We start from the raw sequence: 22,843 nt of genomic DNA, 5'->3' as shown, positions 1-22,843 counted from the left end.
TCACAAATAAGCATCTTATGGCAGCAAATAACAATGGTCATTTCTGAATTAATCTTCGTGCTTTATATGAATGAACAAACAATGGTCATGTAAAATACAAAGGCACACTACAGCACAAAAACCTGTAATGCCTGAGGAATCATTAAGTGGCCTGAATGTACAAGTTGTGGTCCCACATTAGTACAGCTGAATCATGCCATGTATTTGTAATCACATATTAAACATGTAAAATTAAAATTGTCAAAAAGTATCTCTGTATTATACAAAGCCAAGCAAGCTCTGGATTACAAATCACTCCGTATTCTTTATTGTTCATTAATTTTACCCTACTTAAATTATTGTGCAGAAGTCTGGGGTAATAACTATAAAAATTCGATACACTCATTAACCATGATGCAAAAAAGAGCAATTTGTATTATCCATAATGCTAAGTATCTGGATCATACGAATCCATTATTTTTAGAGTCAAAATTATTAAAATTAGAAGATTTGGTTACATTCAAAACAGCTCAGATAATGTTTAGGGCCAAAAATAAAAATTTACCTGGAAACATTCAAAAATTATTTAACGAGCGTGTGGGGGGTTACAATTTAAGAGGAATATTTAACTTTAAGAAACAAAGAGTCCGTACGACTAGAAAAACCTTTTGTATTTCGGTTTGTGGAGTAGGAGTGTGGAATAAATTGAACGGGGAATTAAAGCAATGCACAAACATGAATCATTTAAAAATGATATATAAAAAAATAATTTTCAATGGGTACAGGGATGGAGGGGATGATTGACAAGTGGGGGTTAATGTTTATCTATTGCTTTACTATTGTTTACTTATGTTTGGGTACTTCAGATATGAAGTTTGTATGTGCATAATAGTTGTATGTGTATATATATGTCTGTAGGTATTATGGGAAATTGCCTAGGGTAGTATTATTATTATTAATTAATTGATTTTTAAACATGGTAGAAGTGTTGGGGAAAAGGGGTGAGATTTAATAAGTTATTCTTCTTCTCACTCCTTTTCGAGCTTGTACAGACACATTGGAACTTTGCTTTTGTTCTTTTCATTGCTTTGTAAATATTGATTGTAATGTCCAATTGTTTGATAATTTCGATTTTGTTACTATTAATGTCTTTAATGTCATTATTTGTTCGGAACAAATAAATAAATAAATAAATAAATAAATAAATATTTGTCCATTGTGGATATTTGTCTTACATTTTCAATGGTTTTGATAGAGACTCTGCAGAATTATGGAGTTTGATATTGGAAGAAATGTCTGTCTTGGGCAGACTCATGTTACAATGCTTTCAAGATCTAATATTTCATTGTACATCTCACTTTCCCCATGCTTTCTCCTCTTCCCCTTGCCCCCCACAGCACACTCTGCCATGCCCTCTCTATCGAGTGTTCCATCTTGCCTGTGCTGAAGTTAAACCTTTCTCATTGCCACAACCACACTGCATTAAGGATCACAGCTAAAGTTGTGCAACTAAAATGTAGTTTAACCATTCAAGTGTGATTAGTCAGGATGTGGTCATGGAAACATTGCTGTTAGTAAAAAAAAACCCACTAGCTCCCAGTGACATAAAAACCATGTCAGAACACTCATTCAATGATTCAATGATATTTTATTGTCACATGTACCTTGGTACAGTGAAATGCTTTGTTTTGTATATAACCCGGTAAAATCAGACCTCACATAGGCAGTACACGAGTCGCCATGTTTCTGGCGCGGCAATGTTACAAAACGTTCATCAAACAGTTTTATCTTCTACTCGCAGCGGTGAACCAGACCCGTCACCACATGTGGCCACAGGCAGCCCCACCACCGGGTCCTCCATCTTTCTCAGCAGCCCCCCTTCGCTCTCAATGGCCTACCGCCAAGTAACTCTCAGCGGCACAGGGTCCCTCCTCGCTCTCGGCGATGCGGGTCATGCACACAGAACATGTTTGAAGTATTTCTACCATGTGATTAATGAAGAAAATATCTTTCCTGGTGATCAATATAATAATCAGAAAGTCAAATAAAAGTACTGAAATCCGCACTGACCTGGAGAGGGTAGCACACAGATTAAAATTGAATGAGTAACAGTCGATTGCAATGCTATTTCTGACCTGTTAATGAAAGATACATCAAGGAAAAGTGAATGCATTAATTATTTGAAGTTAAAAGAGTTTACAGGAACCAATTAATCAGGCGAGTAGTTCAGTAGTGCTGCAGTACTGGGGAAGAACAAATTAAAGAGTGAAAATGTAAATGAACTATAGGTAGAATGCGGAGGAGGCTGAATGTGCAGGAGATCAGTAATTTGTGATCTCACTGAGCTAAAATCGGGGCCAATTCAAGTGTCTAAAAATTCCAGTGCACCCATTTCACTCCCATCATCACCTTGGCAAATCTTATAGAACCAGAGGCCAAGGCGCATTCCATTTTTTCATGTGCTGCCTGGGATTGAGGTGGGTCCATGAGCCCAGTGAGGAGAGAGGATTTAGGAAGATTACAGGCGGGCTGGATGATTTACAAGCAAGGTTGGGGCCAAGATGGAGCTGACAGTGAACTGTGGTAGAGTCCCGGCTGATTTTAGGGTGATGGGACAGATGTGATCTCTGGATTGAGAGCAGGTTGCTGGGAGGGGCATAGGGCGAATTGATCAAGGCTTGTGACACTTGGTTAACAATGGTTTAAGTTGAATTGTTAATTGGGTCAGAGCTGCTGAGTCGCTTGGCCGGGAGAAGAAAACTGATATTCTCCAAGGCTGAATGTTAACAATGGAAGAGAAATAAATAGTAGTTTCAGAAAGCTGGGTAGTTTGCAACACATTCCTGTAGTCCCTATTGACCAATCAAACCCCGATTCATTTACATGTGGTCAAACAGAGGCTTATTTGTCCACTAACCAAAGGCCACACATTAATATACATCATTGATAAAAGTAGAGAACAACTGGGTACTTCATAACTAAATGAATACGGGACAATAGAGGATTCCTTGCAACATTCTCACTTCAACTAACAGGCGATATATTATTTGCTGTATCACAGCCTGTTTCCAATTTATTTAATATAACAACGTGTGTTTATGTGAGACACAGGTGACTGCAGATGCTGGAATCTTGAGCAAAGAGAAACTGCTCCTAAAACTCAGCGGGTCAACAGTATTTGTGGAGGGAAATGGACAGATGATATTTTGTGTCGGGACCCTTCTTCAGGACTGGTGAAGAGCGTAAAGCCTTGGCTCCAACCTGGAATGTCATCTGTCCACTTCCCTCCACAGATGCTGCCTGATCTGCTGAGTTCCTCCAGCAGTCTGTTTTTTTTTCTCTCATGTCCATTTATATCACCATTAACTGCAATAAAACCTCCCAAAACACTTCACAGAAGTGTATTCAGATAAAAAGCAGGCTTTTCAAAAAGGGGGGTGGCATGACAGGATTACAAAAATTTCATGTGAAATAATGTGCGCGCAGCGCAAATCACGAGCGCGAAGTCCCGCGCGGCCGGGGTCTGGAAGCTCTGGGGTTTTAGATGTTCTCTGGTGTATTCTGAGCCTTATATTGGAAAATTTTTGCACCAAATTTATGACCAATATTTCAGAAATAATTTTGGTTGAGTCAATAGACAATAGACAATAGACAATAGGTGCAGGAGTAGGCCATTCAGCCCTTCGAGCCAGCACCGCCATTCAATGTGATCATGGCTGATCATCCCCAATCAGTACTCCGTTCCTGCCTTCTCCCCATATCCTCTGACTCTGCATTTTTAAGAGCCCAATGGGTCTCCTGAGAGATTGCAACAGCAGAAAAAGATACAAAATGAGGCCTTAATTTAATTGTTTGGCCAAATTACTGTTTTGGGGGCTAGTCTTCCAAACAAACAATTATATTTGGATTTCATTACGACACAGCAGATTATTTTGGCCATTGAGACTAGGCTAGCTCAAGAAGTAATCACACTCCAATGCTAATTTTCCCGAGTTAACCTATTCTCCCACATTCTCATCAACATGTTTGAGACAATATGCAGTAGTCATTTAACCTATGTCCTATGTGATCTGGGAGGAAATAAGAACACTTGGAGGAGGTCCACATGAACACAGGGGGAAGGTGCAAACTCCAAACAAACAGCACATGGACAGTGTTTACCAAAGTCACTCCCTAACCAGGGATCTGAGGCCCTGGGAAAGGCTGGGATCTCACTCAATCGCAGGCATCTTACCATTCAGTCACCCTCTTGCACCAACAATGCTCGGTGGAGATCGGAAGGAGGTCTATCTACAGATTGGAGTGCTCCAGAAAGGCTGGAGTTTTCTGTGAGGGCCCATGTGCACTCCACTATTCAAATTCCCTTAGCAGAACCTCTTTCCTCGTTCTACTACATCATTGGTACCCACATGGACCACGATAACTGGATCTTTCAAGTTCTACTTGTGGTACCATGGTGCCATTCCTGATTTTGAGGGATGATCTATTCTTTGTTCCCTCACAGGCAGTTCCATTTCAGCAAATGTCCTCACAATTGAGATCGATACAGATCTCCATCTCCACTTGGTTAACACTCACACAACTTCAACTCAACTTGGTTAGCACTCGCACATGCAATGATACCTTTGTGACAATGAAGTGATTATTTATGTTTCGTTTTGACTCACAGCCGTTTTTATAAATTCATTCAGAATGCACAAGGAGTTTAAAAGCCAGTTGTGTATCTCTCAGCCGAGATCAATGCAGATGATGAAAGAATGTTGTGGTGATTTCTGGGATCCATGGGGAGAGATAAAGTCACGTTCAACAGATTATTGTTACTGAATACAACTGTGAGTTATTCAAACCCACACCTTTTTGGCAGAATATATGTGAATCAATTTGAAATTTGAGCAAGAATTAATTTAGGGTGGGAGAAAGTTGTAAATTAAATGTTGAATCAAATTAATGTTGCATATGGATACTTATAGTCAATGTATGCTGTGGTGCCATTATAAATACCATATGAACTAAAATTAATTATATCTGGAGTAGACCATATTAGCTAATATTTCCACGTGACATGCACCAATCACTAAGTTGGACTCAGCACTTAGGTTGGATATCTGTGTTAGTGAATGTCAGGCCAGACATCCGCCCAATCATGTGAATTGTCCACAATCTACAATTTTGCCTGTGTTTGAGCTGCCAGAAAATGATGTAATTGAATGGCCACAAAAGTCAGTGCACAATGAGCTGCGTTGTTCATTTAAGTTCAGTAATACAATACAATTCCAGTGGTGCGGTGAGAGTGCCGCTCCTCCACATTAAGCGCATTTAACAGATCAGGGAGCTATAGTGAAACTAAAGTCAATGGGAATCAAGTGGTAAACACTCCAATGGTTGGAATCATACTTTGCGAAAAGGTAGATGTGGTTCACGTTCACAAGTTAAAGGAGTAGAACTTGGCCATTCGGCCCATCAAGTCTACTCCGCCATTCAATCATGGCTGATCTCTTCCTCCTAATCCCATTTTCCTACATTCTCCCCACAACCCTTGACACCCATTCTAATAGTAAGATTAAACGAGAACTTACCAGTTTGAAGTTTGATCATTATTTTATGAGGAGTAACGTTGAGGGATTACGTGAAGAACCCCGCCAGGACGCATGCGTGTCATTCTTCAAAGCAGCGGTGTGAAATCACAGATAACTGTAATGACTAAACATAGTAAGATTAGAGAAGATATACCAGTTGAGTATATGATCAAGGGTGGGAGCGGAGGGCACGTAATCCCTCAACGTTACTCCTCATAAAATAACGATCAAACTTCAAACTGGTAAGTTCTCGTTTAATCTTACTATTTTACTTCGGAGTCACGTGAGTGACTACGTGAAGATTTTAAAACTCTGTGATATCATGCCGTGGAAACGAGTCCATGCATCACATCTGCCTTGATTATGGGGAGAATACTGTTAACATCATTAGACATCAATATGATATTGAAAACCCAACGATAAATATATTAACACCAAATTATAGCCCCTATTTATGGGGTAAAATTATATTACAGAACTTAAAATTGTTTCTGCAAATGTTCCAGGTTCAATGACTGGTTTGTTATAAAATCGTTGGAAAGTTTTCTCCGTTGACCATCCTGCTGTCTTGAGGATTTGGTCCATAGGAACATCCATCTTCATAGCTGCTGATGTAGCGGCAGCCCTGGAGGAGTGAGATTTTAAAATGCTAGTGTCTACTCCAGCCTTTATTAGGACCTGTTTTAGCCAGCTAGAGATGGTCTGGACTGTCACTTTTTTGAGTGGCTGTTTGTAGCTGATTAAAAGTGACATTTCTTTGCCTCTGATGATCTTAGTATACTCCATATATAATAGTAAGTGTGTTACAATACAGAGACGATCATCTGTCGGGTAGGCCCTGAATTCTGTTTTTAGGCCTTCTGACCCCTGTCTGTTCTGTTTGACTAATTCATTGATGTGAAAAGTTAAATTTCCAGATGAAATAGTCATGTTGTCCAGCCTTAGTTTCTGTAGCGACTGGACCCTTTGTGCCGTGACCAAGGCCACCAGCATGACTGTTTTCATAGTCAGTTTCTGTAGGGACAGAGCTGTAGCTGGAGACCAGTTTCTTAACATGGTCAGTACAATGCTCACATCCCATATTTGGGAGTACCTGGTTCTTGGGGGATTAACATTAAAAATGCACCTCATGAGTTTGGTTACCAGTGTGTGTCCCAACAGAATGCCGCTCTGTTCCTTGCCACAGGTATGTTGACAGAGCACTTCTGGCGCAGTTGATGGCACTATGACTGAGCCTCTCATCGTAATGGGGGCTTGCCAGGAATTCCAGAACAGACGGGATGTTCATAGATCTGTGGGTGATGTTATTGTTGTGACAGTACTTTTCCCATTTCTTGATGACACCAAGTACTGTTTTTTGGTGGACGTCTGTGGGCCGCTGAAATAATATCCACTGTTCGGTCCGTCAGTCCCAGGTGTAGTAGAGGTGCTTTCAAACTCTACAAATTAATAGGTTTATATAATTATGACATGGTAACTTCCCCTTGTTGCGGGATGAACCAGTAAATTAAGTCTATGATGGATGGTGATGCATGGTTTTAATACCATGTCGAGTGTCACCGGGACCCATGGTTGAGTAGGCCAATCGGGTACTATCAAAATACCAGTCTTGCTGTATTTTCCTTAATACCCGACTGATGAGGCAGAAAGGAGGGAATGCATAAATAAACAATATCCCCCAATGCAGCGAAAATGCATCTGTTGCCGCTGCCCCAGGTTCTGGTTCCCATGAACATAATTCGATAACTGGTGTGAGCCTGGATGCGAATAAGTCGATATCTGGTGTTCCATACCGTGCTGTAATTTCAGCAAATACATTTTTATCCAACATCCATTCAGTGTTTTCATTGAGTTTGCGTGACCTGTTGTCTGCCACTAAATTTAGTTTACCTGGTAAGTAGGTAGCTGATATCCAAATATCTCTCTGGATACACTATTGCCAAATTGTGTTGGCCAGATTGTCACATGATGTTGATTTGTTTCCACCCATATGGTTGATATATGCTACCACGGTGGTGTTGTCAATTTGTAGTCTAACATGCTGGTGATATAACCCAGAACAATATGACTTAAGGCCATGGAATTCACTTAACATTCCCAGGTGGTTTATGCCCAGTGTTTGTAATAATGATGCCTCCTGTGCATTCCATCTCCCCCACAGCTGGAGATGGAATTGGTAGCACCCTAACCAAGTGCACTGGCATCAGTTTGTAGTACCGTAGACGGGTTGCTGATAATGTTTGGATTGGAACAATGCCTAATGTTATCTTTCCACCATTTTAGTTCCATTATGGCCTCTGTTGGTAGCTTCATTGGTCTGTCAAAATGACCACCATAATTTTTGAGTGCTCGTATTTTAGCCCTCTGTAATTTTTGATAATGTAAAGGTCCGATTTGTGTGACAGGAAACGCAGCCACTATTATGCAAATTATTCTTGCTACCAGTCTGATGGATGGTTTTGCGATGTCAATGATTTTGCTGCAAGCCTCCATTAAGGCTGTAACCTTTTCTTTCGGCAAAGTCACTGACATGTGAACTGAGTTAAGGGTGTACCCCAGATGATCCATTGTGTTAAATAACATCTGTGGTCACCTCTAATGGGTACTGTATAGTAAGCATCTTTTAAATCGATGCTTGCCATGTAGTAACCTTAGGAAATCAATTGCATAGCAGTAACAAAGGTTTCCATCTAGTAATGAATATATAGTACGAACGTATTCAAATTAGTCAAATCTATGATGATGCGGCAACCGCCATCTTGTTTATGATAAAGATTTTGGACACGAATTCCTGTGATTCGTGTTAGGTTTCCTCCATTACTCCTTTTTTATAAGGCCACTGTAGTTCAGCATGCGCTTTTGATTTTTCTTTGCCTGTAAGCACGAACATTCGGTTCGGTACATGCTGATCTGGAGGGTTATGTTTTTGTATAAATTCTATGGTATAACCCTATACTTCTGAAAATATAAGTGTCGGTAGTTAATTTATTCCATGCATCCAGATAGAATTGTAATTTCCCACCAACCTCGTAAGGAACCAGACCCACCTACCTCCATGGTTACTATTGGTAGGTTTGTTACTTTTTCGGCATCCTCCGTGGACGTTGAGGCGCCGGTGTCTGGATCTGTAGTTGGGTCGGTGTTGAGGGTTAGCGCATTCCCCAGGAAGGCCGGTCTGGGCCATGGCCTAAAAAAGACCGATGTTGAGTGTTCCTGGCCTTTGAGCTTTCACCAGTTTGTCTTGGCCGACTGGTGGTACGTAGGGGTGCTGTTTCTGGCCGAAGTAGTTTTTAGACATTGCTTTAATGAGCCCCAGGGTTTTACCCTCTTTGTCAAGTTCTTTTACCTGTTTTGATAAGTTGCCTCCAAATAGTAATATTGGTGGTTTGGAGGTTCCAGGTTTGCATAGGCCTGCAAATTAGGGTCTAAAGCCGGTTGGATGGCGCTCTTCCTAATGCTGTTTACTCGTATTGGTAGTTGCAAAATAAAGCCAGTGCATCCTGGTGATCTTGTGTCATGTCTTTTTCGTTTATTGTGCGGGCGAAAACCGTAATTCCTGCTGATAGGACTTTCAGAACTTTCTGTAGTTTCAAGTCTCTGGCTCTGATTGAGGCTCCGACATGTTTTCAAATACACTGGTTGACACTGGGAACATTCAGTGATTTGCAGTTCCCTGGTGGTAAGTGTCTTGCTGTGGTGTCCAATAATGCCTGTCCTTATAGCTGGTTGAATGACAAGTAGTCGATACTTGCAGCTATTTCAGGTTCCAGGTTTTGGCCAGTTTGGTCAGGTTGAATAAACTGGGACACCATATCCAATAGGTTTTCTTGCACCCCATGCGCACTAGGGGTATGTTCTGCACACCCCTCTTCAGGGTCAGCCCAGAATTGACCCCCTGTACTCCCCTTTGATGAGGGAGAAACACTGTGCAGCCCTACAAGAGGTACTGCTGTAGGACTTACTAGCTGCCCACTGTGACTAGTCTCCATCTCCCGGAGCCTGTCACTTTGGAGTATTTGCTCCAACAGCCGCTCCAACCAGCTCCAATGCTCTCGGGCACTGGCCGCTCGCGGCTGCTCCTGAAGCCGCTCCAACCGGCCCCAATGCTCACGGGCACTGGCCGCTCGCGGCTATTCAGAGTCGGACTCATCGGAGTCAACGACTCTGTTAGTTTTTTGCTTCGCTCTACCACCCGGCCGTGGCCGGTGCGGGAGCGAAGTCGGGCACAGCTGTTCCCATTACGGGAGATTGGCGTGCCGTTGGCTGCTGCTGCTGGCTGCCCGCAACTCCGTGGTTCCCCCCCGCCAGCTATTTTGCAGCCTTCGTGGATCTGGTCCATGCCTCCACCTGTAAGGTAAGTGGAAGGAACGCAGAGTCTCCTTACCTGCTGTTCCCGGCTTTCAAATTCTGCCGCTAAGGGGAACGTTGTTCCCCTTGCTGTGACTCGTTGCAATGCGTGTAGCGATATGACACGCATGCGTCCTGGCGGGGTTCTTCACGTAGTCACTCACGTGACTCCGAAGTAAAATCAAGAATTTGTCTATCTCTGCCTTAAAAATATCCACAGACTTGGCCACCACAGCACTCTGTGCCAATGAGTTCCACAGATTAACTACTCTCTGACTAAAGAGGTTGCTGGAAGTCAATCATCCTGTCCCTACAAAATCAATGTTGTAGTTTCTTAGGACAGTGTTCTAGGTCCAAACCATCTTCAGCCTTGTCATCAATGACTTTCCTTCTATTCTTTGTTCAGACGTAGGAGGTTCATCAGTGATTACACTATTTTCAAATCCATTCATAACTTCTCAAAAAATTAAGCAGTACACGCCTGCATCCAGTAAGATCAGGACAACATTCAGGCATGGACTGTTAAGTGGAAAGCTAACATTTGCACCACGAAAGTGCCAGGTAATAAACATCTCCAACAAGAGGGAGTCTAACCACCTCCCCTTGCCATTCAATGACATAACCATCATTGAATCCTCCATCAAAATCACCATTGACCAGAAACTCAACTGGGCCAGCCACATAAACACCATGCTTACAAGACCAGGTCAGACTTACGTCTTGAAAATCCATTCTGACTACCCACAAACATACAAGTCAGGGGTGTGGTGGAATACTGTCCATAATGGGGCTGTAAGAAGCATAACACCAACTAAACCAAAGCAGCCAACTTCACTGGCAGCCCCTCAACCATGCTAAACTTTAATTCCCCAACCCCAGCCGTGTACGATCTCCATCTCCTGACATGTACAGCAGACACTTGCCACACCTGCTTCAGTCCAACTTAAGACCTTGGTCACCAAGGAGGACAAGGGGTACAGGCATACAGATACACCACCATCTGCGGGTTGCCCTCCAGGTTTCCACTCTGTTTGGAAATATGCCTGAATCTATGTGGGCCTGAATCTTATAGCTCCCCCTGCAACAGCACTGTTGGAGCACTCTCACCACAAGGACTGAAGCGGTTCATGAAGGGTACGCACCACACAATTCTCAAGGACAGTTACAGATGTTCAACAAATGCTGATCTTGCCAGCAGTGAGCAGATCCCCAAAATTGAATAAATAAAACAAAGTTCACTTTAGTTCAGTAAATTACTGTCATGTGTACGGAGGAACAGAGAAAAACTTTAGTTTGCGTGCTAACCAGTCGGAGAAAACACTCCACATGAATATAATCAAGCAGTCCACAGAGCACAGATAAAAGATAAGAGGTACAACATTCGGTACAAGATATACAGTGACATTATATCAATTGGTACATTGAAGTCTGATAAAGTTTGATTAAAGATAGTTCAAGGTCTCCTATGAGGTAGATGGGAGATCATAGAGACATTGAAAATAGGTGCAGGAGTAGGCCATTCGTGCCTTCGCGCCATTCGTGCCTTCGAGCCATTCATGCCATTCAATATGATCATGGCTGATCATCCAAAATCAGTACCTCGTTCCGGCTTTTCCCTCTTATCCCTTAGCCCCAAGAGCTAAATCTAACTCTCTCTTGAAAACATCCAGTGAATTGGCCTCCACTGCCTTCTGTGGCAGAGAATTCCACAGATTCACAACTCTCTGCGTGAAGAAAGTTTGTCTTCATCTCAGTCCCAAATAGCCTACCCCTTATTCTTAAACTGTGACCCCTGGTTCTGGACTCCCCCAACATAGGGAACATTTTTCCTGCATCTACACTGTGCAATCCTCTAATGTTTCTATAAAATCCCTCTCATCCTTCTAAATTCCAACGAATACAAGCCCTGTCGACCCATTCTTTCATCATATGTCAGTCCCGCCATTCCGGGAATTAACCTGGTGAACCTACGCTGCACTCCCTCAATAGCATTAATTAAGTAGAGATCTCACCAGGGATCTGTACAACTGCAGTGGGACCTCCTTGCTCCTAAACTCAAAATCCTCTCACAATGAAGGCCAACTTCTTCACTGTTTCTTCACTGCCTGCTGTACCTGCATGCTTACTTTCAGTGACTGATGTACAAGCACACCCAGGTCTCGTTGCACCTGCCCTTCTAATTTAACACCATTCAGATAATAACCTGCCTTTCTGTTCGCCACGAAAGTGGATAACCTCACATTTATCCACATTTATCCTGCTCTGCCATGCTTCTGCCCACTCACCCAAATCACTATCCAAATCACCCTGCTGCCTCATAGCATCCTCCTTGCAGCTCACACTGCCACCCAGCTTTGTGTCATCCGCAAACTTAGAGATGTTATATTTAATTCCCTCGTCTAAATCGTTAATTTATATTGTAAACAACTAGGGTCCCAGCACCGAGCCTTACGGTACCCCACTAGCCACTGCCTGCCATTCTGAAAGGACCTGTTAATTCCTACTCTTTGCTTCCTGTCTGCCAACCAGTTCTCTATCCATGTCAATACCATACCCCCAATATCATGTGCTCTAATTTTGCACACTAATCTCTTGTGTGGGACCTTGTCAAAGGCTTTTTGAAAGTCCAGACACACCACATCCACTGGCTCTCCCTTATCCATTCTACTTGTTACATCCTCAAAAAATTCCAAAAGATTAGTCAAACATGTTTTCCCCTTCATAAATCCATGCTGACTGACCGATCCTGTCACTGCTTTCCAAATGCGCTGCTATAACATCTTTCACAATCGGCTCCAGCACCTTCCCCATTACCGATGTACGGCTAACTAGTCTATAATTCCCCCTTTTCTCTCTGCCTCCTTTCTTAAAAGGTGGAGTTACATTGGTTACCCTCCAGTCCACAGGAACTGACCCAGAGTCAAGAGAACATTGGAAAATGATCACCAATGCATCCACGATTTCTAGGGCCATCTCCTTGAGTACTCTGGGATGCAGACTATCAGGTCCTGGGGATTTATCTGCTTTCAGTCCCAACAGTTTTCCTAACATCATTTTCTGACTAATGTGGATTCCCTTCAGTTCCTCCCTTCCACTAGATCCTCGGTCCCCTAGTATTTCAGGGAGATTGTTTGTGTCTTCCTTAGTGCAGACAGAACCAAAGTACTCGTTTAATTGTTCTGCCTTTTCCTTGTTTCCCATTATAAGGGACCCACATTGGTCTTCACGAATCTTTTCTTTTTTACATGCCGATAGAAACTTTTACAGTCAGTTTTTTATATTCCTGCGAGCTTTCTTTCATGCTCTTTTTTCCCCTTCTTAATTAACCCCTTTGTCCTCCTCTGTTGCGTCCTAAGTTTCTCCCAGTCCTCTGGTTTGCCACTTCTTCTGGCCAATTTATATGCCTCTTCCTTGGCTTTAACACTAACCTTGACTTCCCTTGTCAGCCACGGTTGAGCCGCCTTCTCAGTTTTATTTTTTTGCAAGACGGGGATGAACAAATTCTGGAGTTCATCCCTTTAAATCTTCTCTGCACTCTAGTTGATAGGAAGACCATGCAGTTTAGTTTAGTTAGTTTGGAGATGCAGCATAGAAACAGGCCCTTTAACCCACAGTGTCCGTGCCAACCAACAATCACCCCTATGCTAGTTCTATCCTACACACCAGGATCAATTTACACAAGCCAATTAACCTCCAAACCTGCACGTCTTTTGAAAGTAGGAGGAAACTGGAACACCCAGAGAATATCCATGTGGTCACAGGAAACTTCGTAAAACAGCAGCCGTAGTCAGGATCGAACCTGGGTCTCTTGCGCTGTAAGACAGCAACTCTACCGCAGCGCCACAGTGCCGCTTGCCTGTTAACAGCTGGGGAGTAACTGTGTGATCAAGCTGTGGCACGGTGAATCTAAGAACCCAGGTGGCGGAGGCATAGAAAAGCACTACTGTTAATGTCCTCTCCTCCATGAAGCCTGTGTGTACCCACTGGTGTCTAGCAGTCACTGGGGTTGCACCTTCAAAGGCGACAATCGGTTTCAAGTGCTGCACAGATGTGGCGATGGGGAGCTTTCCTCAGGACTGTTAATCTCACAATTTAAGACATCTTCTGAGGTGGGAAACGCACTAAAGCTGCTGCCTATTTGTTTTTAACCAGTTTCATAACAATACAGGGATAGAGTTTCACAGTGTTCTTCTTTACATTTTGGAGAATTATGCGTCACAACAAATCAACTCCTTGCAGCCAGGGCAGTCGTTACTAAAAGTCAAAATCCCACCTAGATTTGCCAGGACAATATTAGATTCAAGAAGACCTAATTGTGATAAGGAAAACAATGAGCCATAGTCCTTCTTTTCTGCTGAAGTTTCTCCAGCCCTATGTGTGAGCTGTGACATAAACCTCAGAGTGCAAAGAAATGCCCATCTGCTGTCTATCTAGAGTGACATTTAATGGGTGTCAGTAAAAGGTAAACAGAAACCAAATCCTTCTCACAAGCAAAATGGACACCGGGTTTATTTGCTGTATCTTCGGCACTGATAAGCTAAATCAGAACTTGAACCGTTTGAAATCTGTGACTCAGCTTTACATTGGATAAGTTCACTGAACCATTGGGCGAGTAAGAGCGATAATTCTTGTGGGCATTTGAGAAGGAGCATTCAAGATTGCACTGTAAACCTTGAATTTAAGTGTCAGGAACTTAAGTGTCAGAAACATAAGCATAAATAAACTTAAGTGTCAGGAACTTAAGTGTCAGAACTATAAGCATAAATAAAAGGAAAGATGCACCATCTCAGGAACTACCTGCCCCTTTGGACAACACTGTGCTATCTCTAGAAGTATCCCTGGTTCCCATAGCAGGTTCATCAGCTACCTGAGAACCCATAAAACCAGAGTGGAAACTAATTATTCTCAATGCAGAGAAGGATTAAGTAGAAGAGCATAAAGTGAACTGTCATTCCCTTCACTTGCCTACCACATGAGGACCTTTTGTGTCTAACGGCTAATTAAATCCATAATTAAACCAACTGCTGGTATAACAGACTGCCTGTGCAGAGACAGCACAGTCTCCCTGTCTCCAGCATATGAGTAAAAAGATGTTTTGAGAAGGGTCTGTCGTGAATTTGACATTCTCCACCTCTCGTAGGATTATTCGTCATAATCAAATGCCATTCCCATCTTTTTCTGCTGCCATCAAAACATAGTGGAAGTACGTCCGTTCATTGCCGAAACTGCAAATTAACTGAAATTTAGATGGGCGTTCTTCAATCTAATCATTTTGGACAGATATGAATCCCTTAGAGGATTGCAAAGCAAGATGAGATTTGATGGAGGTGTTTAAAATCAGTTGTAGTCTGGATAGATAAATAAAGAGCAATTGTCCTGTGGGGCTGAAGGGTCGATACCAGAGAATACTGATTTACGATGATTGTTAAAGGAAAGAAGCATCGTAAAAATATATTTTTTATGCATTGAGTGGTTAGATTCTGAATGCACCTGATAAGGTGATGGATCGAGATGCAGTCTTAGCTTTCAAATACTTGAAGGAGGAAGATTTGTAGGAACATGAAAGAGAAACATGGGAGTGGATCGAACTGGGTTAAACTTCAAAGACCAACAAACAATGGGCTAAATAGACTCCAGTACTGTAGAATTCTGTGATGTCATGACTCCACAAAAATATGTTAATTACATGCTTCCATGCCTTTCATGATAGGTATTGAACATATAAATCCATTAAAACCTCAAAGCAAAAGACGGGTTTTGGACTGTGAACCGAGGTTTAGAGTTTAGGTTTCATCAGAAGCGATCTCAACTCATTGACCCCGGAGCTAAGTCCAGACACAATTGCCGTTAATGGCCCAATCACCAGAGCATCTCCGATTCCTTCTGAACCAGAAGGGCACGGCACAGTGGCGCAGCGGTAGAGTTGTCCCGGGTTCGATCCTGACTACGGGTGCTGTCGAAACGGAGTTTGTATGTTCTTCCCATGACAGCGTGGTTTTTCTCCAGGAGCTCCGGTTTCCTCCCACACTCCAAAGACGTGCAGGTTTGTAGGTGAATTTGACTTCTGTAAAAATTGTAAATTATCCCTAGTGTGAGGGATAGTGCTGGTAGTGTATGGGGATCGCGGGTCGGCACGGACCCGGTGGACTGAAGGGACTGTTTCTCTATTGTGTTGCTAAACTAAATTAACCCAGCTCATGGCCAGCTCACGACTGGTCTAGTTTACATCAGCACTGATACACAACCTAATTCAATAAAGCTAGAATATCAGATAGATATTGGATATCTACATCTCTACACATAATAGGATCAGTTTTGAATTTAACCTCATTGACATCCTTGATGTGTTATCATTAGGATAAACAGGTGAAGGGTTTGATGTAGATAAACATGGGAGTGAAATCAGCTATCTATCAAGATCTGAAATGTTTTTAAGTTTGCTGTTTCTTTGGACTCGATAAAGAGAAGACTGATATGCATTAATTGGCTGTATACGCTTACAAATTTACCTCTATGTTGTCAGCAGAATGGGCAGTGGATAGACGCTGATTATAGCAACACAACTCCTGGAGTTGGCCCAAGCCCCAAACCAGCGAATGGCCAAGACTGACAGTGATTTATATCTTGCAGCTGGAGACAATGGATGAATGGATGAGTGCAGACGGGATTCTGCATCAAATCCTCACACATCAACACTTACACCTGCAGTAACATCTCTGGCTACATTGGAACCTCAGCATTTCACTACCTACTACTGCTTATGCCTGGAACTCAGGCTTCTGGCTCACTCAACCTTTAGCAGGACTCAATTTGATTGATCTGTATCTTCAGGGCAATATTGATCCAAGGCAATCGAAACATTAAATAATTCTGGGCATTCCCCAGATGAACGGGATCTTGGCATGGATTTTCCAACATTAATACCTGTCAATAGGCATTGCATTGCATGGCAGTGAGGAAATCTTGTGGACAGAGCGAACCTCTAGTAGCTGTGTACGAATGGTTTCCTTTTCGTACACATTAGTGGGTGGGTACTTATCCTCAGCCAGGAGAGGTAATTGATTTAAAAAAAAGGCAACAACAAAGAATTAAAAGAAACGTCATGAAACATTAGGGAAAACAAACACAACAATACTACTACTTCTTGTACAGTGCAGCTACATTGGCACCACATAGATCTGTAGTGATATATTGTAATACATGGTGGAGGTCCTGTACTAATCTGCTCAGCAACATAGATTGACAATAACAATCCAAATTTTGATTTAACAATGTGACCTTTTGTTTCTTTTTCTCTTTTTTCTTTTCTACGGCCTATTTCTTAACTTTTTTCTCTAACTCTTCGCGTAATGGGTCTTTTTTCTTGATCACTTTTTCACACAATCACGTCTCTTTCTCACTTTCTTTACTTTTTTCTCTTTTTAAAGCTTAAAAAATGAAGTAGTACTAGAATTGTAATGTTATATTTGGCTTGTATTATTGTAATGCACTTTACTTCTAATAAATAAAATTATTAAAAAAAAATAAAAAAACAATGTGACCTTTATTGGTGTTTCCACAATAATGACTTTACTCTGACAATGGTAACACAACAAACACTGTCCCATGACTCTTCACACGAGTCATAAACAAAGAAACAACACCAATGCACAGGTGAAATAGCACGACTGACCAATGGTTTAGCCAAAGGTTTAGTATTTAAAGTGAGATATGTTTGGGGATGGGAATGGAGCAGAAAACAGGAAGAATCCTTGCTTCAGATTTCTGCCCAGTCACCTGTGCTGAAAGGTGACTCATGTGGCTGTCAGGCTAAGGAAAGGGCCACTGGAATAATGATGATTCCAGAGCAAGAAGTCCATAGACACCCGTTAGCTCAACATCTTAGTAGAGGACACTGGGATAAACAGTGGGCTATCCATGGCTGGTTTGTGGGTAAACATTACCAGTTTCAATTTTCTCCTGGAATTCTAATCCCTTCAGATAACTCGTGAAATTAAAGGGCCGAATGAGATCACAGAGAAGAGGCAGTGCAAGCCTATGGATATATGAATATATACTGCTCAGATGCTTCAACTGCACTTTTCTGAATGTTTAAACACACCAATTTTTGCAAAATAATATTTCACAGATCTTATGTAAACCCCAGGATAATCAAATTCAATAGCAAAAGGATATGCAGGTTTACTGTATTGCCTCAGTAAAAGCGACTACATATGTTCATCTTTTTTTAAAGTTTAAATACTTTGAAACATCGTTGAGTATTGAGCAAGTTGAGAATTTGAGCATCGATCTGAACATTGAATTCCCCAATTTTAGGTAACACACACCCTGGCTCCACTCCTCCCCCCCCCCCCCCCCCTTCTCTCTCCTGTGCCCCTCCCAGATACGCACCCTATTTCTCCCACTATCCCCCATTCCTTAATCCCCATATCCTTTTCACTGGCTTGACATTTCACCCCTCTTTTGTCTTCTTTTGATGTCTGGCTTTTGTCCACCCATCTGGCAATAACCCCCCACCACCACCACTTGTATCCACTTTCACTTGACAGGCTTTGTCCCACCCCTACCTCTTTTCCAGCAACCTTGCCTCGACTACATTCGGACAGAAGAAGAGTCCTCAACTTGAAATATCACCCATCCATGTCATCCAGGGATGCTGCCTGGTCCACTGAGTTACTCCAGCACAATGCTTTTTCATATTGGTTCATATCGATCAATCACACCCCAACCATTTTTTACTCTCTGGTAACTGTTGATTTGGATTCTCTGTTTATTGTATCTGCTTTATCAGCGATGGTTCTGCAGGCTCTATATGCAAACATTTCAATTAGAGTCAGCAGAATACTACAGTGTGGTTCCTTTCACCATATTCAGCTCTACCCTGGAGGAGAAACTGTTAGAGAAAACTTGCACATCAGAACACCCTAAAGAATGTCATTGCCAGTGAAGCACTTAGGAAAGCAGTACTGTTATGGTGTTAACCACAGCAGCTGATGTGTACACAGCAAGATCCCACAAACAGTAAAAGGGAAAATAGCCATTTAATTTTTTTTTTTTTTTACAGTGATGTTGATTCATATATATCAACCAGGCCACTGGAAAGAATATCACGTTAGATTGAGTGGTGTCAGGGGATCTTTTATAATCACCTATGATCATTAGTTTAATGACCCATGCAAACGATAACTTTCTGTCATGCATTATAGTATCAAACACAATTTTGTGCAGTTCTCTGGAGTGGAACTGAACTCTGTGACCTCCTGATACAAAGGTGACCATTCTATCAATGCGTGTGGGCTATTGCCATTCTTTCATTTCAACGCAGTGCTTCCAAAAACATCTTGCTGCATTGAATTCTTACTAATGTCATACATAGTTAAAAACATAGATCTTCAAATTCTAAATTGCATAGAAGTATGTTCTGAATTGGTGCTGTAAGGGTCATCAACACCGGTCCCTTGAGGAGGTGCAGGTGAGAGATTCTCTTAAACACATGACCTGTAAGAATATCAGCTCCAATCATTGCAAATCCTGGGCCTTTGTCATGGCTAAATAAAAGAACATCACATACCTGCAAAAGTTGTGCCAGAAGTTTAAAGTTAGAAACATAGAAAATAGGTGCAGGAGTAGGCCTTTCGGCCCTTCGAGCCTGCACCGCCATTCAATATGATCATGGCTGATCATCTAAAATCAGTACCCCGTTCCTGCTTTTTCTCCCTTATCCCTTAATTCCTTTGGCCCTAAGAGCTAAATCTAACTCTCACTTGAAAACATCCAGTGAATTGGCCTCCACATACAATGACTGCAGTAGTCTTTACTTTCAAGTCTTTGAATTTGCAAAGGCAATACATCACAATCATATAAACTAATCTGCCAAGTTAATTGTCAAGGAGTCATAGAGCATGGAAACAGGCTCAACCTGCCAATTGTGCCAGTAATCATTTGCGCATCTGGAACTTTCAACTTGGAAGGTTCAATAAAATTCAGCACTCTTAGCCACACTTTACTCTGCTGGCCTCATCAGGTTATCCCCTACTGTCTCTAAGCAATATACAGCCAACAAGGTTATATATAACAATTACTTAATTATACCGGGAGTACAGAGCCCTGCATACAAATATTCAATTTTGGAAGGGATAAAGAAAGTTGTAGAATACTGCAAATAATTCAGATTGCAGTTAAGAAATAAGAGGAATAATTTTATTTTTTGATAACAAAATTTAACAGAATTCTGGGAAGGACCTAAAGTAAGTACAACAATAAGTGACAAATGTATATTTTTAATGTTTTTACAATCAAGTTTTTAGGTATTTTATATATTTTTTAACTAAAAATGTTTTAATGCCCTGAATTTGTAATCACTCTTCATTGTTTCCCCAATATTTGTTGGCTTTCAAAGACTTTCCTGCCATGTTTAAGTGCTTGATTGAGAATCACGAATGGATGACCCTTTGCCAACGAGCTTGTAACATCGGAAAGGTTTACAAAAGTACAGACACAGTGGGTAGGTCAGCAGCAAACATCGGTGGCTCATCAATATCAGGAAATTCTGGGCCATTTTATTTCAACAAGACCGATACAACCCAAGAAACATTACATTCTGCTAGGTCTATGGACAACTATATTTTCCATACAACAAGCACTTAATTTTGTAACTAAAAAAAAAATTTACCTTGTTGCCCCAAATCCAAACTTTGCTTTAAGGAATTTAAAAATATGTTAATCGGATTCTAGTCCTAAAATTCTCTTGATTATGTAGAAGTGTGATCTCTTACTGTGGTGGGAGCTCTCAGAACACCAGTTGTCAACAATCCATAAGAGTCCTGGAGAGGACGGCAAAGAAACTGGCATTCCAGCTGACCAAGTCCACACCAACCATCAAGCATCTGTATTCACACCATTCTGACCCTAATTTATTTTATTCCGCTCCCATACCCATCAACATGCCCCAAAATGCTGTCACCCATCTCCAGCAACTTACATTGGCCAATTGACCAACCAACTCACATGTCTATCAATGTAGGATGACACTGGCAGAAACCCATGCAGTCACAGGGAGAGTTTGTGAACTCCAAAGTTTGCATATTCTTTAAGAGCCAGTGTTGGACCTCTCAACGGTGGCTCAGGTAGGAACTGAACAGTCCTTTAACTGGTCATTGGGTCCACCTACTTCCTTCTGTTTACAGCCTGCCTTTCCATTGAAGGCCCACGTATTTTCTTCAGTACATATACGTACAATTCACCAACACAGCATCAGCATTGCTGTACCTTGCACTCTGTGTGCCTCGCGTTCTCTGTTCGGGTGCATGGAGTGCAACATGATAGGTTCACAACGTGTGTTTCCCTTTAGTACCATAGCCCCTCACGATTCACAATCAATTCTCAGCTTCACAACCATCACTGTACCACATTCATACAAACTATGCCACTACAGCCAAATTTCCAGCTCATATGCTGATCTACCAGGGCTGGGGTGAGGAGGTGGTTGAGTCGGGGGCAATACAACAACATCAATTCTGCCCTCCCAACAATTTTCAGTACAAATACTGACTGCTATCTGGGAAGAGAGAACATTCTTGAAAGTTTCCTTTGAAGTGAATAAATATCCTTCACCAAACAGAAACAAACAGCAACTATCGCCCTACGTGTGTGTAGCCAATCCTACTGATACTGACTGCCTCTGAAACATAATGGGTAGAAGCAGGAATGACCGAGTTGGTCCCGATCACAGGAGGAATTGATTTGATATTTCCTGCCGGGCTCTTTCCCACAATACAAACTGCTTTCTGTTGATCACTTCACAGGCTGCCTGCCGTAAGCGACACCTCCACAATATTTTGATGATGAAATCTATTAATAGGCGTGAGGAGGTGAGCGTGGCCTTTGGGAATGATGTGCAGGGTGCAGCTGCCGTGGTCAGATGCAGGCAGGAGTTGTGCGCACACTAAACTCTACACACCGCAGCAGGTTTATAACCCTTCTCTATTCACCGTGGCGAACAATAGGACACGACAGTGGGACTGGGAGCTGTTGGGGGAGGGGGATGAATACAAGGGCTGCGAGCCCGATTCCACTCACCTCCGGCTTGCCTTTGGTCTGCAGTAGCTGCTCCAGATACAGATCAGACAGTGGGGTCCGGCAACTGTTAATACTCTCGAAGACAGCAAAGGGTCCAAGGGGCTCGCTCTTGTTGGACTTTAGGGTCATGGTGATTAAGCTGTCAGTCTTCGTTGGTATTTGGAAGGAATCCTCTGTTAAGACTGGAGCAGCGCTGAACCCTGTTGCGGCGCCGGGCTGGCAGGAGGAAAGAGAGCCGGGCGTGTGGAGCTGGGAGATAAATCCCTTCCTGAAAACACAGGAGTCTAAAGTGCAGCTCAGATGACAGACTGGAGGGAACGCGATAGGCACAATAAATCCTCAGTCACGCCTGATCTAGTCATGAGCATCTGTGAGTGATTATTGCCGGTTCCTCTTGGTCAGTGTGATATGACTGTGTGTATGTGTGTGTGTGTGTGTACGCACGCTCCTAGCATGCTCCGGATTGTACCAACCTCCTGAATAGGGAACGATTTGACGAAACACGAGCAGATTAAGGATTTATTTGAATTGAATTGTGATGGAGTACCGGGAGGTTTCCGTCAGCATCTGATCATGGAAGACGCCAGGCAGCCTAACACCGTGGCGACACTGCTGCCTTCATAAAGCAACAGACCACCTGGAACAAATTAAGTTACAGGTATAAGAGACTCGCAAGCAATCCAAGTACTGGCACAAGTGTCTTATCAGATCTACAGAAATAAGAAGGTTGCCAAATGGATTGAGTTAACCATATAACCATATAACAATTACAGCACGGAAACAGGCCATCTCGACCCTTCTAGTCCGTGCCGAACACGTATTCTCCCCTAGTCCCATATACCTGCGCTCAGACCATAACCCTC

General features: G+C 42.3%; 1 protein-coding gene across 1 annotated transcript in view; it reads right to left on the bottom strand.

The window, feature by feature from the left end:
* Nucleotides 1-22,435, bottom strand: part of mpp1 (membrane palmitoylated protein 1) — a 63,554-nt gene extending 41,119 nt beyond the window's left edge. Inside the window, exon 1 of the mRNA XM_033030464.1 lies at nucleotides 21,981-22,435. Within this exon, the coding sequence (XP_032886355.1) occupies nucleotides 21,981-22,109 (129 nt within the window). The 5' untranslated portion in view covers nucleotides 22,110-22,435. The remainder of the gene's footprint in view (nucleotides 1-21,980) is intronic.
* Nucleotides 22,436-22,843: the final 408 nt, after the last annotated feature.

This window comes from Amblyraja radiata, chromosome 12 (genome assembly GCF_010909765.2).
Source record: "Amblyraja radiata isolate CabotCenter1 chromosome 12, sAmbRad1.1.pri, whole genome shotgun sequence".
Taxonomy (NCBI): Eukaryota; Metazoa; Chordata; class Chondrichthyes; order Rajiformes; family Rajidae; genus Amblyraja; species Amblyraja radiata.
Note: the sequence above shows the minus strand (reverse complement) of the source record. Positions and strands in the feature narration are given on the sequence as shown.